General features: G+C 44.9%; 1 protein-coding gene across 3 annotated transcripts in view; it reads right to left on the bottom strand.

The window, feature by feature from the left end:
- Nucleotides 1–4,338: 4,338 nt before the first annotated feature.
- The window catches only part of LOC137561541 (ranaspumin-like), a 123,378-nt gene continuing 109,817 nt past the window's right edge, over nt 4,339–17,899 (bottom strand). The window contains exons 14-16 of one of the 3 annotated variants that reach the window (XM_068272855.1): nt 16,755–16,805; nt 13,502–13,553; nt 4,339–4,549 (exon numbers count right to left, since the gene is read on the bottom strand). In XM_068272855.1, the coding sequence (XP_068128956.1) occupies nt 4,548–4,549; nt 13,502–13,553; nt 16,755–16,805 (105 nt within the window). In that variant the 3' untranslated portion in view covers nt 4,339–4,547. Of the gene's footprint in view, nt 4,550–12,369; nt 12,468–13,501; nt 13,554–16,754; nt 16,806–17,899 lie in introns of those variants that run through there. The other 2 variants (XM_068272856.1, XM_068272854.1) reach the window with 2 other exon arrangements.

The raw sequence follows: 17,899 nt of genomic DNA, 5'->3' as shown, positions 1-17,899 counted from the left end.
CAGACTATAGTCTTTTGAAAATGAAAGATCACAGGCCAATTTTACCCCCTTCCATGTAGTATGAGAGCCAACCCTTCACAGTCTTTTCTATGGAGCTGAACTCCCCGTCAGAAAAAAAATCTTTGCAAGATGCTGCACACACAGATGCTGTACAGACACAAGAGATCAGTATCTGCAAAAGATCTGTTCCTGCCAAAGATCTGTTCCTGCAAAATGCATTCATAGTCTATGAGATCTGCAGATACTCATACACACTTTGTTTAACTGACATTCATCTGCAGATCAGACAATGATCTGCAGATGAATGTCTGTTAAACAAGGTGTGTATGATGATCTGCAGATATCATAGCCTATGAATGCATTTTGCAGGAACCGATCATTTGCAGGAACCGATCATTTGCAGGAACCGATCATTTGCAGGAACAGATCTTTTGAATGTCTACAGCATCTTTGTGTGCAGCATCTTGCAAAGATTTCTGTCTGATGGGAGTTCAGCTCCATAGAATAGACTGTGTAGAGTATAGCTCTCATACTACATGGAAGGGGTAAAATTGGTCTGTGATCTTTCATTTTCCAAAGACTATGGTCTGATGTGTGTATGAGCCTTAAGGCTGATAATGGACCAATCAAATTTTAGTATGGTGAGATTCCATAGCCCTTTGCATCTCATTGACCATCCATACATGCAGTTGTGGCTTAATGTGCAATTGTTTATGCAAATTTCCAGTTACCTGGGACTTCCCCTAGCCTACCGTGGGCTGCGAGGTCCCCCAGCGTCCATTTGACGGCTCCGTTATTGTACGACTTCGAAGTGGCAGAGATAACAGTGGTGTGGCAGGTAGAGATGGCCCGAACGCTTCAATGGTGAGCAGTATTTGTCGAAGTTCGAGTATTTACACGCATCACGAGTACATGGAACTATTCGACCCGCCCCCATACGTCATCATTGGGCTAAACTTTGACCCCATACATCAGTCAGCAGGCACATGGCATCCAATCAGCCTGCACTCCCTCACAGACCCACCGCCCCCCCCCCCCCCCATAAAAAGGTTGCCGTGCCCGCCATGTTCCAGTCTGTCTTCGGCTGGAATAGTGAGAGAAATGGACAGAGCTTGCTGGAGATAGGGAGAGCGTGAGCTAGGCTTGTTTACTATTTTAATATTCTACAATTGCTATTTAATCACCCCAAACAGCCCCTCTGAGGGCTACTTCATCCTGCTGCTGTGTGTGTGTGTGTGTGTGTGTGTGTGTGTGTGTGTGTGTGTGTGTGTGTGTGTGTGACACTCCCCAGCCCACAGGCACCCACCATTGTGCCCAATGCCCACTACAAGCACAATAGTGCTCCGGGCCTCTGTTAAGGTGGCCATAAACTTATAGATTTACAGCAGATTCGACCATCAGATAGATGTCAGATGCCTGTCAAGTCGAATCTGACAGGAATCTGACGTGTGTCACACACTAGGAACATATTTCCAATGAAATCTATTGAAAATTGATCTAAATGCATTATTGGACCTGGAATTACCTCACAGGAGCCTATAGGCACAGACATAGCCGGCCTTTGACCTGAGCGACAGGAGCGGTCGCTCAGGGCGCTGGCTTCCAAGGGGGCGCCTATAGCTGGCTACCTATACTGAGGGCACCTACACCTGACTTCCTATACTGGGGGCACCTATGCTTGGCTACCTTTACTGAGGGCACCTGCACATGAGATCATATACTGGGGGCACCTATACCTGGCTACCTACCTATACTTACAGTAGTCTGAGGGCATTTTATTGGGGGTGGGCGCACTGCGGCTATAACGCATGGTGCAAATTGTTGGCACTGTGCTAGCATTCCAGTTGGGGGGGATCTAACTGTCCCACTGATTGTTTTTATTAATATTCCTGAAATGTTCTAGCCTTCATTTTTAAATGTATTCAGGATAATGCACTCTTTCCATCCATTTTGTGGTTATTAGTATTTTTCTATTATACATATGTGATGTGTCACGGAGATCTGAGCATTTGGCGTGATGTGTCAGAACCACTGTCCTAGGGGGTAACTCAGGAGAAAAGGTGAAGTGTGTGTGTGTGTGTGTGTGTGTGCGCACACACGTGAAGAGGATGAAAGAGGGGCACCAAAATCGGGTTTCGCTCAGGGCGCTGGGAAAATTAAGGCCGGCCCTGGGCACAGATGTCCTGGCACCTTAGATTTCAACCCCAATGAACCTATAAACCCCCACCAAACTGCACCCCAAGTGTGCTGGCTGCCCCAGCTGTCACTTCTCCCTTACTTTCCATGCCCGTTATAGGTAGCTACAGGCGCCCCTTAGTATTCGGTAGCCAGAGGTACTTTCAGTGTTAAGTATATAGTGGTGTTCCTGACTAAAGGGAGATCTTGTCAGTGGAATGCCAAGAGCTAAGTGAGTTACCTCTCATTTAAACTTTGCTCAGGACTCTGCATAGGGAATGAGGGAGGAAGGAACTAGGGGAGGGGAGTGAGCCACCTTTCAATCATCAGGAGCCTGTAGGCACGTGCTTACAGTGCCTTATGGTAAATCCGGCCCTGATTGGACCATTAGATCCAATGCAACTCTATGGGCCATCGATGTGCTGCAAGCAGCAGATCAACCTAGATTTTCTATCCTGTCAGATCAAATTGGTCGCAAATCAATCGACCAATCGATCGGTAATCGATTTCCGATCTATAAAATCGATGGAAGACTGAAATCGACCAGTGTATGGACCCCTTTATTATCACTAAATTGTGTTTGAACTGTTGCAGCATATTCTCAGTATCTGTCTGATAGTGCACAGACAGAGCACACTGGCACTGACCCACACCTGTGCCCACTTCTAGTGATATTTAATTGTGTGCCACACATTTGGTCCCAGGTTTTCCTCAAATGTAGGACTGTACTGTGATTTCTACCTTTTAGGGATTAAAACCCAACTCTGCGTCAACTCTGTAATTTTTGGTGGGACTTTTGGCATGGATCCCCCTCCGACATGCCCCTATCCAGGTGTTAGGGCTGGTGCACAACGAGCGGGTTTTTTAGCGTTTTTGCAGGCGCTTGCGGCTGCGGATACGCTTGGTCAATGTATCTCAATGGGGTGGTTCACACCAGAGCGGGAGGCGTTTTGCTGAAATGCATACTCCCGGGGTGAGGCATTTTTTGGATTGCGGAGGCGTTTCTGCCTCCAATGTTAAGTATAGGAAAAACGCAAACCGCTCTGAAAAACGGCAGTTCAGAGCGGTTTTGCAGGCGTTTTTGTTACAGAAGCTGTTCAGTAACAGCTTTACTGTAACAATATATGAAATCTACTACACCAAAAACGCTTCCCTAAACCGCAAAATGCTAGCTAAAACGCTACAGAAAAATAAGAAAAAGCGTTTCAAAATCTGCTAGCATTTTGCGGATCTGCTAGCGGGTTTTGGTGTGCACCAGGCCTTAGACCATTTAAAACAAGTTTTCCATCACTTTTGTGGCCAGAAACAATCTTTGTAGGTTTCTACATTCACCTGCATATTGAAGTCTATGGAGATTCGCCAGATTTGCCTGTTCGCGAACATTTGCGGAAGTTCGTGAACGGAAAATTTGATGTTCGCGACATCTCTACTCTGTGTGTTTGAGTGTAGGGTCATTAGTGTGGCTGGAGGTGAAGCATGGATTAGGGTAGGGTAGTCAGTGTAGGTAATAGGACAGCAGGGTTTAGTGTAGCTTAAATAGAGTGCCATGGCACCATCAATGCAACAGGTTTAGTATGTGTTTTTTTTTTTTTTGTTTGTTTGTTTTTCCCCCTGGATTTTGTTGGGGAAAAAAGGTGCGTCTTATAGTATGGGGCTTCTTAAAGAGGAACATTAACCTAGGATTCATCCCTATTTCCATTAAGAAATGTTTACCTTTCCTTGAATAGATCAATGGGGGTGGGGGGGTCTGTGTGGCTGATATTAGGGTGAAATTTGTTCCTGCAGTGTGATGTCATTACCATGGTCCTGACAATTTGCTGTCTGTAAACCTCGGAGCCCTGTGGGAAATAACAGCTTTTTCCAACTGCCAAGCAAGCACATTCTCTGACTGTGCATAGAACTTCCAGTAAATAAACATTCCGTACAGCTCACCTGTAAGAACTAATAATGTCTCACCAGTGATATATTTCAGAATGTAAATTGGGGAGAATAAGGATATTACAATGGGCAAACACTGACTGAATAATCCTTTAAATTAATATTGTAAAAAATAAGCAATTTTATTTATTTTCACTACAGTTCCTCTTTAAAATTTGAAAAATATGGTAAGTTTCATTTAGTAAGAATATGCGAAACTACTGACTTTAATAAATAAAACATCTGTGAAGGTTTAAAATCTTTATTTATATCTGATGCATTTACTCATAGCATAAAAGCTTCAAAATAAATCATTGATTAGCGACCTTTTTTCCCCAGTGGTGGAATAACTTGATTACATAGAAGCACTGGCAGTTCTGCATTTTGTATCCCACGCAGGTGATGTGTAAAGCGCTTGCGTCCCAGCTGTATAATTACCTAGATATTCTGGTGCATTCTGTAACAGGAAATGTGACAATTGGTATCAATAAATATGCTATTTTTTGAACAACATAAAACAGGCAATGGTGCTGATTCACACAAGTACAGTCGGGTTGACATGCACAAATACAGTTAACAGCAATTTTTCCAGTGTTTACGCGAGCAACATAACAGCAAGGGGAATGTATTCTTGTGCGGTCTGCAATTTTTGCAATATGGCCAGGGCCGGTTCTAGACTTTTTGTTGCCTGAGGCCAGTGATCTGCGAACGTGGCTCTCCAGCTGTTAAAGAACTACAAGTCCCGCAATGCATTGCGGGAGTGTGACAGCCACAGTCATGATTCATAAAGTCACATACATTGTGAGACTTGTTCCTTAACAGCTTGAGAGCCAAGTTTGCAGATCACTGCCTGAGGCAAACTTGTGAGGATGACCCCCCCCCCCCCCCCCAAAAAAAAAAATCACTCTCAGTATAGGTAGGTAGCCAGCAGTAGGTGCCCCCAGTGTTGGTAGCCAGGTACAGTTGCCCCCAGTATAGGTTGGCCAGGCACTCTCCTCACTTCCTGTTTCTGCCTGGTGCTGCCCCCAGACTTCTGCCACCTGAGGAAGTCACCTCACTTGGCATCACGGGCGGACCGGGCCTGGATATAGCCTATGGAAATGGAAATGCATCTTTTGATGGCTCCACATGGACCATTGAAGCTAACACTACACTGCTCCTGCTGGCTGTTAGAGTCCGGCTCAGTTTAGACCCTAGTCTGAATTCAAGGCAATATACTCTTATCTAGTAGTGGTTTAGTAGACAGAGCACACAAATATTGTATTTTTTTGTTTGTTAAAAATGTCTTCTGCAACTAAATATTCTGTTTTCAGAATCTGATTATGAGACCCCACAGAGCTCAATTGAAGTCTGTACTGTTAATTATGCAGCCCTCCAGGCTGATCACTTCTTCGCCGTCCTTCTGCACTATCTGGATCCTACACAACTGGCTACAGAAAGTGTTCCTGTCCAGAGCGTACTGCATGCGTATTTTCCTGGGCCAATTGTGGAGGATCCCGGGGGTGAAGAACGGCGAGGGAGCGATCAGCCAGGAGGGGGCTAGAGAAAGCCCCAGGTGTGTGTGTGTGTGTGTGTGTGTGTGTGTGTGTGTGTGTGTGTGTGTGTGTGTGTGTGTGTGTGTGTGTGTGTGTGTGTGTATAGAGAGATATATAGATATCTAGATATAATTTTTTTCCAGGACGTCTCAGGACAGCAACCCTGAGACTTGTCTCCTTCCATTTGAGATTGGACAGGACGCTAGTTAAAGCATTAATATAATGAGATTAGGCAGGCACAGGCAGCATATATAAGCCAGCATTCCCTTACCCTTCTCAGTTGTTTCCTGTCCAGCAGGATGCTGGTTCGTTGGAGAGGCTGGCTATCCATGAGGGAGCTTCAGGAGCCACGACTGCCATGTTTCCCCGGGTTGCACTGGTCAGTCTGAGCCAAGCGCGGGTGCTGGCCGCTCGCATCTGCCTCTCCCCGCATAGTGCGCAAATGCGCCGACTTCCGACTTCCGCCGGAAGGTCGCGCGGGTCACATGACCAGGGCCGGGCCGAGGCAGAGGCTGGAGAGGCTCCAGCCTCAGGGCGCAGTGTAGGAGGGGGCGCACAATTCATTCAGCTGTCATTCCCAATTGTGTTTGAAGCAGAAAAAAATAAGAAAAGGGGATACATGGCAGTGACTGCAAGCCAGATAACTAGAGATTAAGGTGTTGGGGAGGTTGGGGGCCTTGGGACACCTATTAGTCTAATAGCAATCAATGTGTGAGGCTGGGGCAGGAGGGATGGAGGGGCGCACTTTGGTGTCTCAGCCTTGGGTGCTGAAGGACCTTGTCCCGCCTCTGCACATGACTAGGGCGTCACGTGACCGGCTGAGGAGGAAGCAGGAAATCAGCCCGGCGTGCGCTCCAACAGTATCTTCGCCGCAGTGAGAGCTAGTCTGCTCGGAAAGCGGCGTGCATCAGGTAATTACTTATTCATAAACTTATGTTTGGGCGGAGTACCTTGAGAAATATATATATTAAGGTTGTATCCTGGTCAGTTACTCTAGGCTGACTATGGAAGCGTCCGCAGGCTCTTGCTCCCAGGGCTCTGAGGAGACAAGCTCCACTCCCTCTCTGGTATGTGTCATATCTGGTGTATTTGACCTAATACCTGTTGTATTTTTTGAGGGTTGTCAGGCTTCAGCTATTTCCTTTGTCTGTGTCTTTACAGCCAAAGAATGTAAAGTCGGATTCTAAGCACGGCAGACAGGATAGGTCTGCGAAGACTGATAAGCCTGATGAGCCTGAAAAATCGACATCCTCTGAGTCTAAAGCTGTGGCTAAATCAAAGAAATGTGCAGTGTATGGTAATCGTATGCCTGACTCAGCAAAGCATCTGTGTCAATCTTGCACTGAAAAAGTTGTTAAAGATGAATCACCTACTTTATTGAAAGATCTAATGGGTTGGATGAGGTCAGAAATGTCATCAGCTATATAGGAGATTAAAAGATCTGCTTTAACCCCTGATGTTCCCTCGAGTACCCCCACTGTTACTCTATCCTCTGATGTACCTATTGCGGGTACTTCCCAGTCTCCTGACAGACCACCCAAGAGAAGGAGGGTTGAGGTGGACTCAGAAAGTAGACGCATCTGAGGGTAAAAGTATAAAACCACAGAAGTTTGCTTTTTCCACTGATTTTTATGAAGGAATTAATTGAAGCTATGCATTGTGCAATGGGCATTACTAAAGAACAAAAGACTTTAACGCCTCTGGACCAGATGTATGAAAGTCTTTCTGATACTCAGACATCTTTTATTCCGGTGCATTCCAGTCTAAAAGACATTATCAAGAAAGAATGGGAATGGGATAATCCGGAAAGAGCTTTCTGGCCTAAATCCTTATCAAAGAGATATCCGTATAGCCCTGAGGATCAAAAATTCTGGGGACATTCTCCAAAATTGGATCCAGCCCTGTCCAGGGTCTCCAGGAGGTCTGAACTTCAGTTTGAAGATTTCGGCAATCTAAGGGACCCCATAGATAAAAAGATGGACAATATTTTAAGACAAGGGTGGGAAGCTATTACATTAAACTTTAAACCATCTGTAGCTTCTACCGCAGTCTCTAGATCTCTAAAAGTCTGGTTGTCTGATGTACAAACTCAGATTGCAACTGGAATCCCTAGGGAAGAGATCCTTAACTCCTTTCCAAAGATTCTACACGCCATTAATTATCTAACCGATGCCACAGACTATTCAGTCCGCCTTACCGCCAGAGCCTCTGCTTTAGTAAATACGGCCAGACGAGGCATTTGGGTTAAGACCTGGCAAGGAGATACATCATCGAAATCTAAACTATGTGGTGTCCCCTGTGAGGGTAATCTTCTCTTTGGTTCTAAACTAGACGAAATTTTAGAGCGGTCCTCAGACAGGAAGAAGAACTTTCCCGTCAGAAGACGAAACTTTCGGGGAAACCGTTCCTTTCGTGACCCAGGTAAAACAGAGATGGAGACTAGAACAGCCCCAGAAGAAGATGGCCTTCCAATAGAACGCAGCGTTCAAAACCCGGCCTACCCTATACCCATTCCAATCAACAGCCTAAACAATGACGCCAGGATTCCAGTGAGAGGCAGAGTATCTCACTTCTTCGAACACTGGCAGAAACAGTTTTACTGCAAATGGCTACTAAACATCATACTCCAGGGTTACAAGTTGGAGTTTGCATATCCTCCACCAAGCCAATTCTTTGTAACCTCCCCCCCCCCCCCCCCCAAGAGATCATGTCTAGAATCAGGCTCTACAAAACGAAGAAGCATCACTCATATCCAAGAGGGTCATTCGCCAGGTGCCAAAGTGTCAGGAAGGACAGGGTTTTTACTCTCCTGTTTTCCTAGTAAAAAAAATGCAGGGAGGCTATCGATTCATCCTCAACTTAAGACGATTGAACAAGTCGGTTCGATCCAGGAAATTTGGGATGGACATCCGCTGAGTCCTGAATCTTCTACAAGAAAATTGCTTTCTAGCATCCCTGGATCTAAAAGACGCCTATCTGCATCTTCCTATACATCTAAGCTCCCAGTGTTACCTGAGGTTTGCGGTGGTGTTACAAGGAGAGGTAAAACATTTCCAGTTGAATGCTCTCCCTTTTGGTATATCATCTGCCCCATGGCTCTTTACCAAAGTTATGGCAGAAGTTTTGGCAGTTCTTAGACTTAGATCTGTGCAAGTAATTGCCTATTGGATGATTTACTTATCTGGGGGCCATCTTTTGCTTCAGTAAATCTCCAAGTGGAGTTGACTCTTGAATTCCTACTGAATTTGGGGTGGTTGATTAATTGGGAAAAGTCATCCCTGTTACCCAAACAGTACATGGAGTTCTTGGGGTTTGAAATATGTTCTGTCAATAAAAGACTGTTTCTTCCATCACGTAAATCCTCGTTGATGTTGAATTCTTTTCTTTCTTTTCAGAGCTCAACCACCATTTCTCTGAGGAAAGCTATGGCTCTATTGGGTACCATGACCGCATCCTTCACGGCAATACAATGGGGTCAGTTCCATTGCAGAACTTTACAAAACTGGATCCTATCAAAATAGGACAGGCGACAAACCTCTTTGGACAAGAAAGTAATAATCCCCTGGAGTGTAAAACAGTCTCTAGACTGGTGGTTAGATCACAATCATCTGTGTGCAGGCAATCTCTGGGAGTTTCCTCAACAAACACTAATCACAACAGACGCAAGCTCATGGGGATGGGGAGCTTACCTGGGACAGTTACCAGCTCAGGGTCAGTGGTCAACACTGATTCAGAGGAGATCCTCGAATTACAAGGAATAAAGTTCAAGTGCGGAGGTGGCACACCTTACCCAAGATGTGGGTGCTAAGGCCTGTGGATGCTGAGCCCCAACATCCAAACTTCAACGATACAGTAAAAAAGTCCAGGTCAGCACACCTTTTTCAAGAAAAGAATTTTCTCAGTTTATTGCTCCATAAGCACGTGAAAACTTGACAATTGTTTCGGGGCCACGGCGGGTCCCCTTCTTCAGAAAGTGCACTTTCTGAAGAAGGGGACCCGCCGTGGCCCCGAAACAATTGTCAAGTTTTCACGTGCTTATGGACCGAATTACAAGGAACTGCGAGCTGTTTGGGAAGCTCTTCAATCCTTCAGCCTACTTATCCATCAACATCATGTGATAATCAGAACGGACAACATCACAGTGGTGGCCTACCTCAACCGGCAAGGAGGTACAAATCATTATGGAGTCTAACCTCAAAGATACTATTCTGGGCAGAAAGGAATCTAAATTCCCTAAGAGCTATTCACCTGAAAAGAACTCTAAATTGTATAGCGGCCTATCTGAGCAGGAAGGAAATCTATCAAGACGAACACCAAGTCTTCAATCAGATCACTCACCGTTGGGGAACACCAGAAGTGGACATGTTCGCAAGGAAGAGCAATGCCAAATGTCCTCTGTTCGGCTCCCTGTGTCCTCAGGACAATCACTGGGTCCTGGACACCTTCTCGATCAGGTGGAACAGTCATCATCTATACCTATTTCCTCCTTTGGGACTGATTTCAAAGGTACTGAGCAAGATTCAGCGGGACTGTGCCCAAGCAATCTTGGTGGTTCCATTCTGGCCCAAAAGATCCTGGTTTGCTCTACTACAGAGTTTGGCATCAGATCATCTGATCCTGCCAGATCGACCAGACCTGTTGAGCCAGGGTCCGATTCTTCATCACAATCCAGTGATCCTTCATCTTTCTGCTTGGAGCCTGATTCAATTCACTTTTATTGTCATCGTGTAACACAACGAAATTACTTTTCATGACAACCCCACGGTGCATATAGGGAACATAGTGATAGTAATTTGTACACCGTGTTAATTATTTCAGAGAGGATTCAGAGTTCATCAAGTTTATGGCGGAAGGGAAAAAGCTGTCTTTCAGTCTGTGTGTGTGTGCGGATTGATCTAAAACGTTTACCTGATGGAAGGAGCTCAAACAGGGCATTTCCAGGGTGAGTGTTGTCCTTGATAATGTTTTTGGCCCTTCTCACGCTGCGAGTATTATACAAAAGTTCCAGTGATGGTAGTTCAATGCCAATAATGGCTTCTGCTGTTTTAACAACTCGCTGCAGGGCTTCTCTAGTAGCCTTCGTGCAGCTGTTGTACCAGGCCGTCATGCAATTGGTCAGAACGCTTTCTATAGTGCATCTGTAGAAATTAACCAGCAGCTTCTGTGGGAGGTTGGCGCTCCTTAGTTTTCTCAGAAAGTAGAGGCGTTGTTGTGCTTTGCTAGTTAAAGCTAAAGCATTGTCAGCTCAGGACAGGTTCTCTGCGATGGTGACTCCCAAAAATTTGAAGCTGGAAACTCTCTCCACAGCCTCTGCATTGATCATTAGTGGTAGGTAAGTGGTCTTTTTGGTGGTCCTAAAGTCCAGAATAATTTCTTTGGTCTTCTTTGTATTTAATAACAGGTTGTTAATGTCGCACCATGCAGTCAGGTTCCTAACTTCTTCTCCGTATGCAGCTTCCTCATTGTCTGATATAAGCCCAATGACAGTTGTATCATCAGCAAACTTAACAATTATGTTTGAGGTATGGATAGGCTGGCAGTCATGGGTGAAAAGTGCATAGAGGAGAGGGCTTAATACACAGCCCTGTGGCACGCCAGTGCTCAGGGTAAGGGTGGAGGATGTCTGTTTTCCAACTCTGACAGTTTGAGGGCGATTAGTAAGGAAGTCCAATAACCAAGTACATATGGAGAGAGCAAGACCTAGTGCATGGAGTTTGTTGGTCAGCTGGCTAGGTACAATGGTGTTAAATGCTGAGCTGTAGTCAACAAAGAGCATCCTAACATAGGAGTTGGGCTTTTCCAGGTGTGAGAGGGCAGCATGGAGAGCTACACAGATGGCATCCTCAGTCGATCTATTTGTTTGGTAAGCAAACTGGTGTTGATCTAGATTTGCTGGGATGGAGGCCTTGAGGTGTGTGGCTACCAGTCGTTCAAAGCACTTGGCGATGACAGGGGTTAGAGCAACTGGTCGATAATCATTAAGACAGGTTATCCTAGGATTTTTTGGGACTGGCACAATGGTTGTAGATTTAAGGCATGATGGGACTTATTGAAAAAGAAGGGTTTTTCTAACAAGTTATCTGAAACACTTATCCAGAGCAGGAAGAAAGTGACAAGACAGATTTATGCTAAAGCTTGGAATATCTACAACAACTGGTGTACTATTAAAACTAAAGATCCAGCCCTCTCTTCTTCAGTTCTTGAGTTTTTGCAAGAGGGATTCCAAAAAGGCCTCAGCGCAAGTACTCTGAAGGTTCAAACCTCAGCACTGAGTGTATTCTTAGAGAGAAGATTGGCGGAGGAGGAATATGTTATTCGTTTCTTCAGGGCACTTAAGAGACTAAGACCTGTTGTACTTATAAAGGTACCAACATGGGACTTAAGCACAGTATTGCAAGCTTTGTGTGAGCCTCCCTTTGAACCTATCTCTGATATCTCGGAAAAAAACCTCACCTTGAAGACTGCTTTTCTTCTGGCGATAACTTCAGCACGAAGAGTAGGAGAGTTACAGGCATTATCGATCGATGAGCCATACTGTCAATTCTGAGGATCGAATTACTCTTCGTTTAGACATCTCTTTTCTGCCTAAGATTGTCTCCAAATTTAATACATCTCAGGAGATCCTTTTTACCAACTTTCTGCAGTAACCCATCAAACCAGAAAGAGGAAAAAATGCACTGTTTTGATGTGAGAAGGTGTTTAATACAATATATTGAGCGATCCAAATCTTGGAGGAAGTCCAACGCTTTGTTGGTTCTCTTTGCTGGAAACTGTAGTGGAAAACAGGCTTCTAAATCATGCATAGCAAGATGGATCAGACACGCCATTGCTTTATCCTATCTGCAACAAGGAAAACAATTATCAGGTCCAGTGAAGGCACATTCGACCAGAGCAGTCTCAACGTCATGAGCAGAGAGGGCGGGAGCTACTATAGAGCAAATTTGTAAAGCGGCTACCTGGTCAAGCCACAATACGTTTGTTAAACATTATAGACTGGACTTAATCTCTAATGCTGATTTATGTTTTGGTAGACGAGTGTTGCAGCCTGTAATCCCTCCCTAATAAAGTTCTTGCTTATCTTCTCAGGGTTGCTGTCCTGAGACGTCCTGGAAAGACAAACTTACTTGTGGTAACGTCTTTTCCAGGAGTCGGAAGGACAGCACCCTAACTACCCACCCGGATGTTGAAAAATATTAAAATTTATTGTTGAAGCATCATTCTGTGTGGAGTCTTTTTTTTTTTTTTATTACTGAGGAGGGTAAGGGAATGCTGGCTTATATATGCTGCCTGTGCCTGCCTAATCTCATTATGTTAATGTTTTAACTAGCGTCCTGTCCAATCTCAAATGGAAGGAGACAAGTCTCAGGGTTGCTGTCCTTCTGACTCCTGGAAAAGACGTTTACTTCTTCATCTCGGGTACCCAGTACACACATTCAACAAAAGTGCACAATCAACCCAATGACATGACCAACAGCATAGCCGAGTGATTGCACAACTTGTATTTTCCGCATACCAACCAAATGAACGACCAACTCATTTGCATACTGCACACGCAAGCACAATGGACGTACATGATATGGCCGCATTCAAAAAGTACAAGTCTTTCAAATGTCTTGTACACACGTGCCTAACTGCACGTTATCAACCCAACAGTTGTGTGAGTTGATCTGCCTGTTGGATTGGGCAAATGTCCTGTTGTCAGTCGCTTGTCTAGTCATGTGTCACGCATACACACACCCAACTACTATCCAACAGACCAAGTTTGGATGATAGTTGGGTAGAAAAGTTGCACGTGTGTACGAGGCTTTAAAGCCTAGTCACACTAACCAAATTGTTGGTGGGGAAGTGGGTTTGAAGGATACTTCATAACTTACATGCAGCAGGATTAATTGCACCTGGAATTAAAGTATCCACAAGCAGTTTGACCTGAAAATAGAACAAGAATTTTATATAGCGTATATCACTACAGTAAATGTAACTGAATGCATAATGCATTCGGAGAATCATAAAAATGCATGTTATTCAGAATGCCATTGTCTGCATTAAAACTGAGTGTTGGGTTTTGTTTGTTGTGGCGTTTTTTTTTCCCCATTACAGGGAGGTTTATTAAAAAAAAAACAAAAAAAAAAAAACTGCTTTGTTCGCAGTCTAATCGAATCAGATAATCAATGGTCCATTGTATTGTTAATGACCACCTGAAGCTGAGTATTTCTGTGTGGTGGGTCAGGACATACTGTATTTGGCGGTGTCAGGTGGCCTTTCTTTTTAGCACATTCTAGCATTTGGCATAATATTTAAGGAAGCATTTCTGGAAAGGCCATTGAGGCCTTTGCCTTGGTCAGCTGCTGCCCAGGGAGATGGCAGGATATGGAAGTGGAGGTTGTAAATGAAATAAGTACATTGCAAATGGGAGTAACACATGAAAAAGAAGAAAGGGAGCTGCACATGGATATCACAGATGGAAAGCAGGGCTGCTGCACATGGACTTAGCTAACGATGAGCAGGCAAAATTTATGAAGTCAGATTTGTGGCAAATCTGACTAATATGCTCAAGAGAAATTCTTTGTTTGGGAGAAAGTGTCAGGTTTTTTTTTTTTTTTCCCCAAATACCTTGTAGTTTTTGAGAAAATATATTGTCTTTTACATCCTAGGCAGCATCATCTATTGGTTTTGGGTTCGTTTCCCCATAATTTCATCTTTAAATTTCCATCCCCTAAATTAATTGGTGCAACTTTTAAAATGTAAAGTGACAGAACTCAATTATTTTTCAACTGAAAAACAATGCCTGGGGTCTCCCCTACCTAGTGCTGTTTACCCCTTTTCCCTCATGCAAGCTGTTATTCCCATGGGAATTCAAAGCCCACACTAGTATCTTGAGTGATAATGCCCCACATAGTCCTTATTATTGGCAGGGAGGTGGGGAAACCCTGTGTAGGGGAGGCAGCAAAACCTTATGCCCCTCCATCCCGGCAGAGAACCCTTGTCCATGGTTATGAAGAAGGGGCTTATCCCCATGTTTAGTGCACCTGAGAGTTGGGGGTGACTACCACCAGATGTCTGCACCTTCTCTCCTTTCCTGCCCTGGTGAAATTCTCAAAAATGATTAAAAATGAAAGATGCTACTGCAGTTTAAAAAATATTTGTTTTTTCTTAATTAATGATAAATACTTACTTTGATTAGTGGTCCCTCACCAGTATCCTTTAAAGAGACTCTGTAATATTAAAAAAAAAAAAAAAAAAAAAAAAAAAAAAAAAACCTCTGGGGGATATTAACCTCGGGAAGGGGAAGCCTCAGGGTCCCAATGAGGCTTCCCCATCCTCTGTAGCCTGGGGAATCCAGCACTGGCTCCCCCAAAAGTCCCTCGAAAAGGCTTGACAAGTAGTGCACCGGCACATAAATATTTACCTACCATGATCCAGCGCAGGCGCAGTAACTGCTCTTCGTTTGGGCCCGATCGTATCTGCTCTACTGCACAGGTGCAAACGACTCTCGCTTGCGCAGTAGAGCGGGTACGATCGGGCTTGGCTATTTCCGCCTTGGCCCGAATGAAGACCTGCTACTGGACCTTTGCTGGATCGTAGTAGGTAAATATTTACCTCGCCGGTGTTAGGGGGATCACAGTGCTGGATTGCCGGGACAGCAGAGGACGGGGGAAGCCTCGTTAGGAAGGATCCAGAAGCTTCCCCTCCAAAGGTAAGTATCCCCAGGGGGAGTTTTATGTTACAAGTTTTCTTTCAGAGCCTCTGACATAGAACCACACATGACACTCGTCTGCGTGAGCACGGAGTTGCTTAGATTTATCGAGCTCTGCATTTACTATAGCTGAGGAACTGCCCGGTATGGGAGTCTAACAGTTTGCAGCAGGTCTAAGTTAATAAATTCCCTGCCGTGGGGGTTTGCCACTCAACAAAGAGTGGCGGGTGAGTGGCATGTGCGGACAGGCATCTGGAGGCTCTTTAATCAAAGAGAATATTGGCATTTGACCATTCATTGAGGGCCCTTTCACAGTGGTGCGGTATTTTACCGCAGTCTACTGTTAGGGCAATGAAAGTCTATGGGGGGGGAGTTCACATTGCCTGCACCACGCCGCGTGGCTCCTGCAGTGACGTGCAGCGGAGCTAAAGTCATGTAAGGCTATGGCAGTGTTTCTCAAACCTGTCCTTGTGACACCCCAATGGTGCATGTTTTGCAGGCAACCTCACCTATGCACAGGTGGGGTAATTAGTGTCTCAGCTACATGGAATCCAACTAGCTGAGGCACTAATTATCCCACCTGTGCATAGGGGAGGTTGCCTGCAAAACATGCACCGTTGGGGGTGTCACAAGGACAAGCTTGAGAAACGCTAATCTATGGGGATGTATGTCTTTTTAAATGGATGCTCCTACACACGTTATCAGTTCGCCAACAGGAGGTGAGCATCACTTCCTGCTTGGCCTGCTGCCAGACAGGGATTACCGCATACTTACACTGGAATCCCCGAAGGCCTGCTTTTGCCCCCAAGCCGCACCACACGGCTACCGCCAATATTCAGTGTGAATCTGGCCTAAAGGATTTTAAACCTGTCATTCTTTATTTTCCATTTTTAACCCTTTCTGGGAATGGGTAAGTGTTACTAATGTAACCCATACCCATTTTTCCTGGTAGCGCCATTGATATTAAAGAGGCTCCCAGATTCCACCATAATTAATCCCCTTGGTCTGTCACATGCATGGCAGTAGTTACCCTCACTTGCTCCAGAACACAGGAGGTGAGAATAAGCTATTTGTCTATAACCTTGGACAAGGGTTCTCCATCAACACCCACTGCCTTCCCAGCAATTGGTCCCCACCACCAGGCAAGCCCAACCTCCCATTACAAAGATGATCTCTTTCCAACATCAGGTATTCCTCCCTCCCTTTAGCAGTCATGCGCAGTGCACGGGTGTGGAGCAGAGCAATCTGTGGCACAGAGTACTGCTGCGAAAGAGGAGGGAGGACTGCTGCAGCTCAGCTTCACTACTCCTACAAATGGATTAAGGGGGCCTGGAGAGGGAAAAGTAGCAGCCCTCCCATGCAGCTGCAGGTGCTGCGAGGGCAATTGTTATGCCATGGATCTATAACTATAAATAATGTAATTTAATACTTACTGCTTCACAGGTAATTCCATTTAAGATATCCGAAGATCCGGGGTTTGTAGGCTGCAGAAAAGAAAATGTGAAACATTTGAAAAATTAACACTGTGCTGACTATCAGAACTGCAAAGAGACCGCTAGGTTCACTCGGATGTATTGAACTTTGTGCAAAGATTTATCCACGGGTAGATTTACAATTTTTACAACACCAGCCAAAATTTACTGTGCATGGGTAACATGCAAGAAGACAGAAATGGAATCAAGAACTTCTCAGGTAAACTGTGGGCCACCAAATAGGGCTGTTTTTGACATCCAGACATATTAGCTACAGACTTCCAAGCTTTGTATGGCATCCAGATTAGCCCAAGCTTTACAAGTAGTGATGGCCGAATCTGTTTGCCAGAAGACAATTCATCGCAAAACTACCATTTACCATTTGCTTTTACCTCAAATTTTTGTGTTGAAAAGTTCTCGTTTCACATTAAAGTCAATGTCTGCTGACTGTAGCGGTTAATAGCAAAGGGGTTAATGAGCTGCAGTGCAGGGGTGTCACAGGACAGGGTGCTGTGGGGTGTACATATCGTTAAGGTGCAGGGAAATTAGGGCATAGGGTGAAGCGAGAAAAACTGCTCACTCTGCTCCAACAAAAGTCCATGCGGCGTTAATTACTATTTCTCCTTCAGGCTGCCATTGACACTTGGATAAAACGTAATGCTGCTGTCAGCTAATGCTGTCGGCCAGATTACACTGTTTTTATCGTAATTAGGGTTTTGTCTTTTGACGGCACACAAACTACTGACTAAGCTCAGCTATAGCCGTAAACCTCCCCTTTCTGGGAAAAGTTATTGAAAAGGCTGTCTACCTCCAACTTGAAGCCAGGCTCTCCAGAAACAACATCCTTGACCCTCTTCAATCTGGTTTCAGGAAATATCACAGCTGTGAAACAGCCCTCACCCAGATTTGCAATGATCTGCTCATTGCAAGAGACAAGGGTCAATGTTCCATCCTGATTTTGCTCGACCTCTCAGCGGCTTTTGACACAGTCGATCATGAAATCTTACTCAACAGGCTACAAGAGTACTGTGGCATAGATGGCATTGTTCTCTGGTGGTTCAACTCCTTCCTGGCTGGCAGAACACAAAGGGTAGCCCTTCCTCTCC

Source organism: Hyperolius riggenbachi, chromosome 3 (genome assembly GCF_040937935.1).
Source record: "Hyperolius riggenbachi isolate aHypRig1 chromosome 3, aHypRig1.pri, whole genome shotgun sequence".
Taxonomy (NCBI): domain Eukaryota; kingdom Metazoa; phylum Chordata; class Amphibia; order Anura; family Hyperoliidae; genus Hyperolius; species Hyperolius riggenbachi.
Note: the sequence above shows the minus strand (reverse complement) of the source record. Positions and strands in the feature narration are given on the sequence as shown.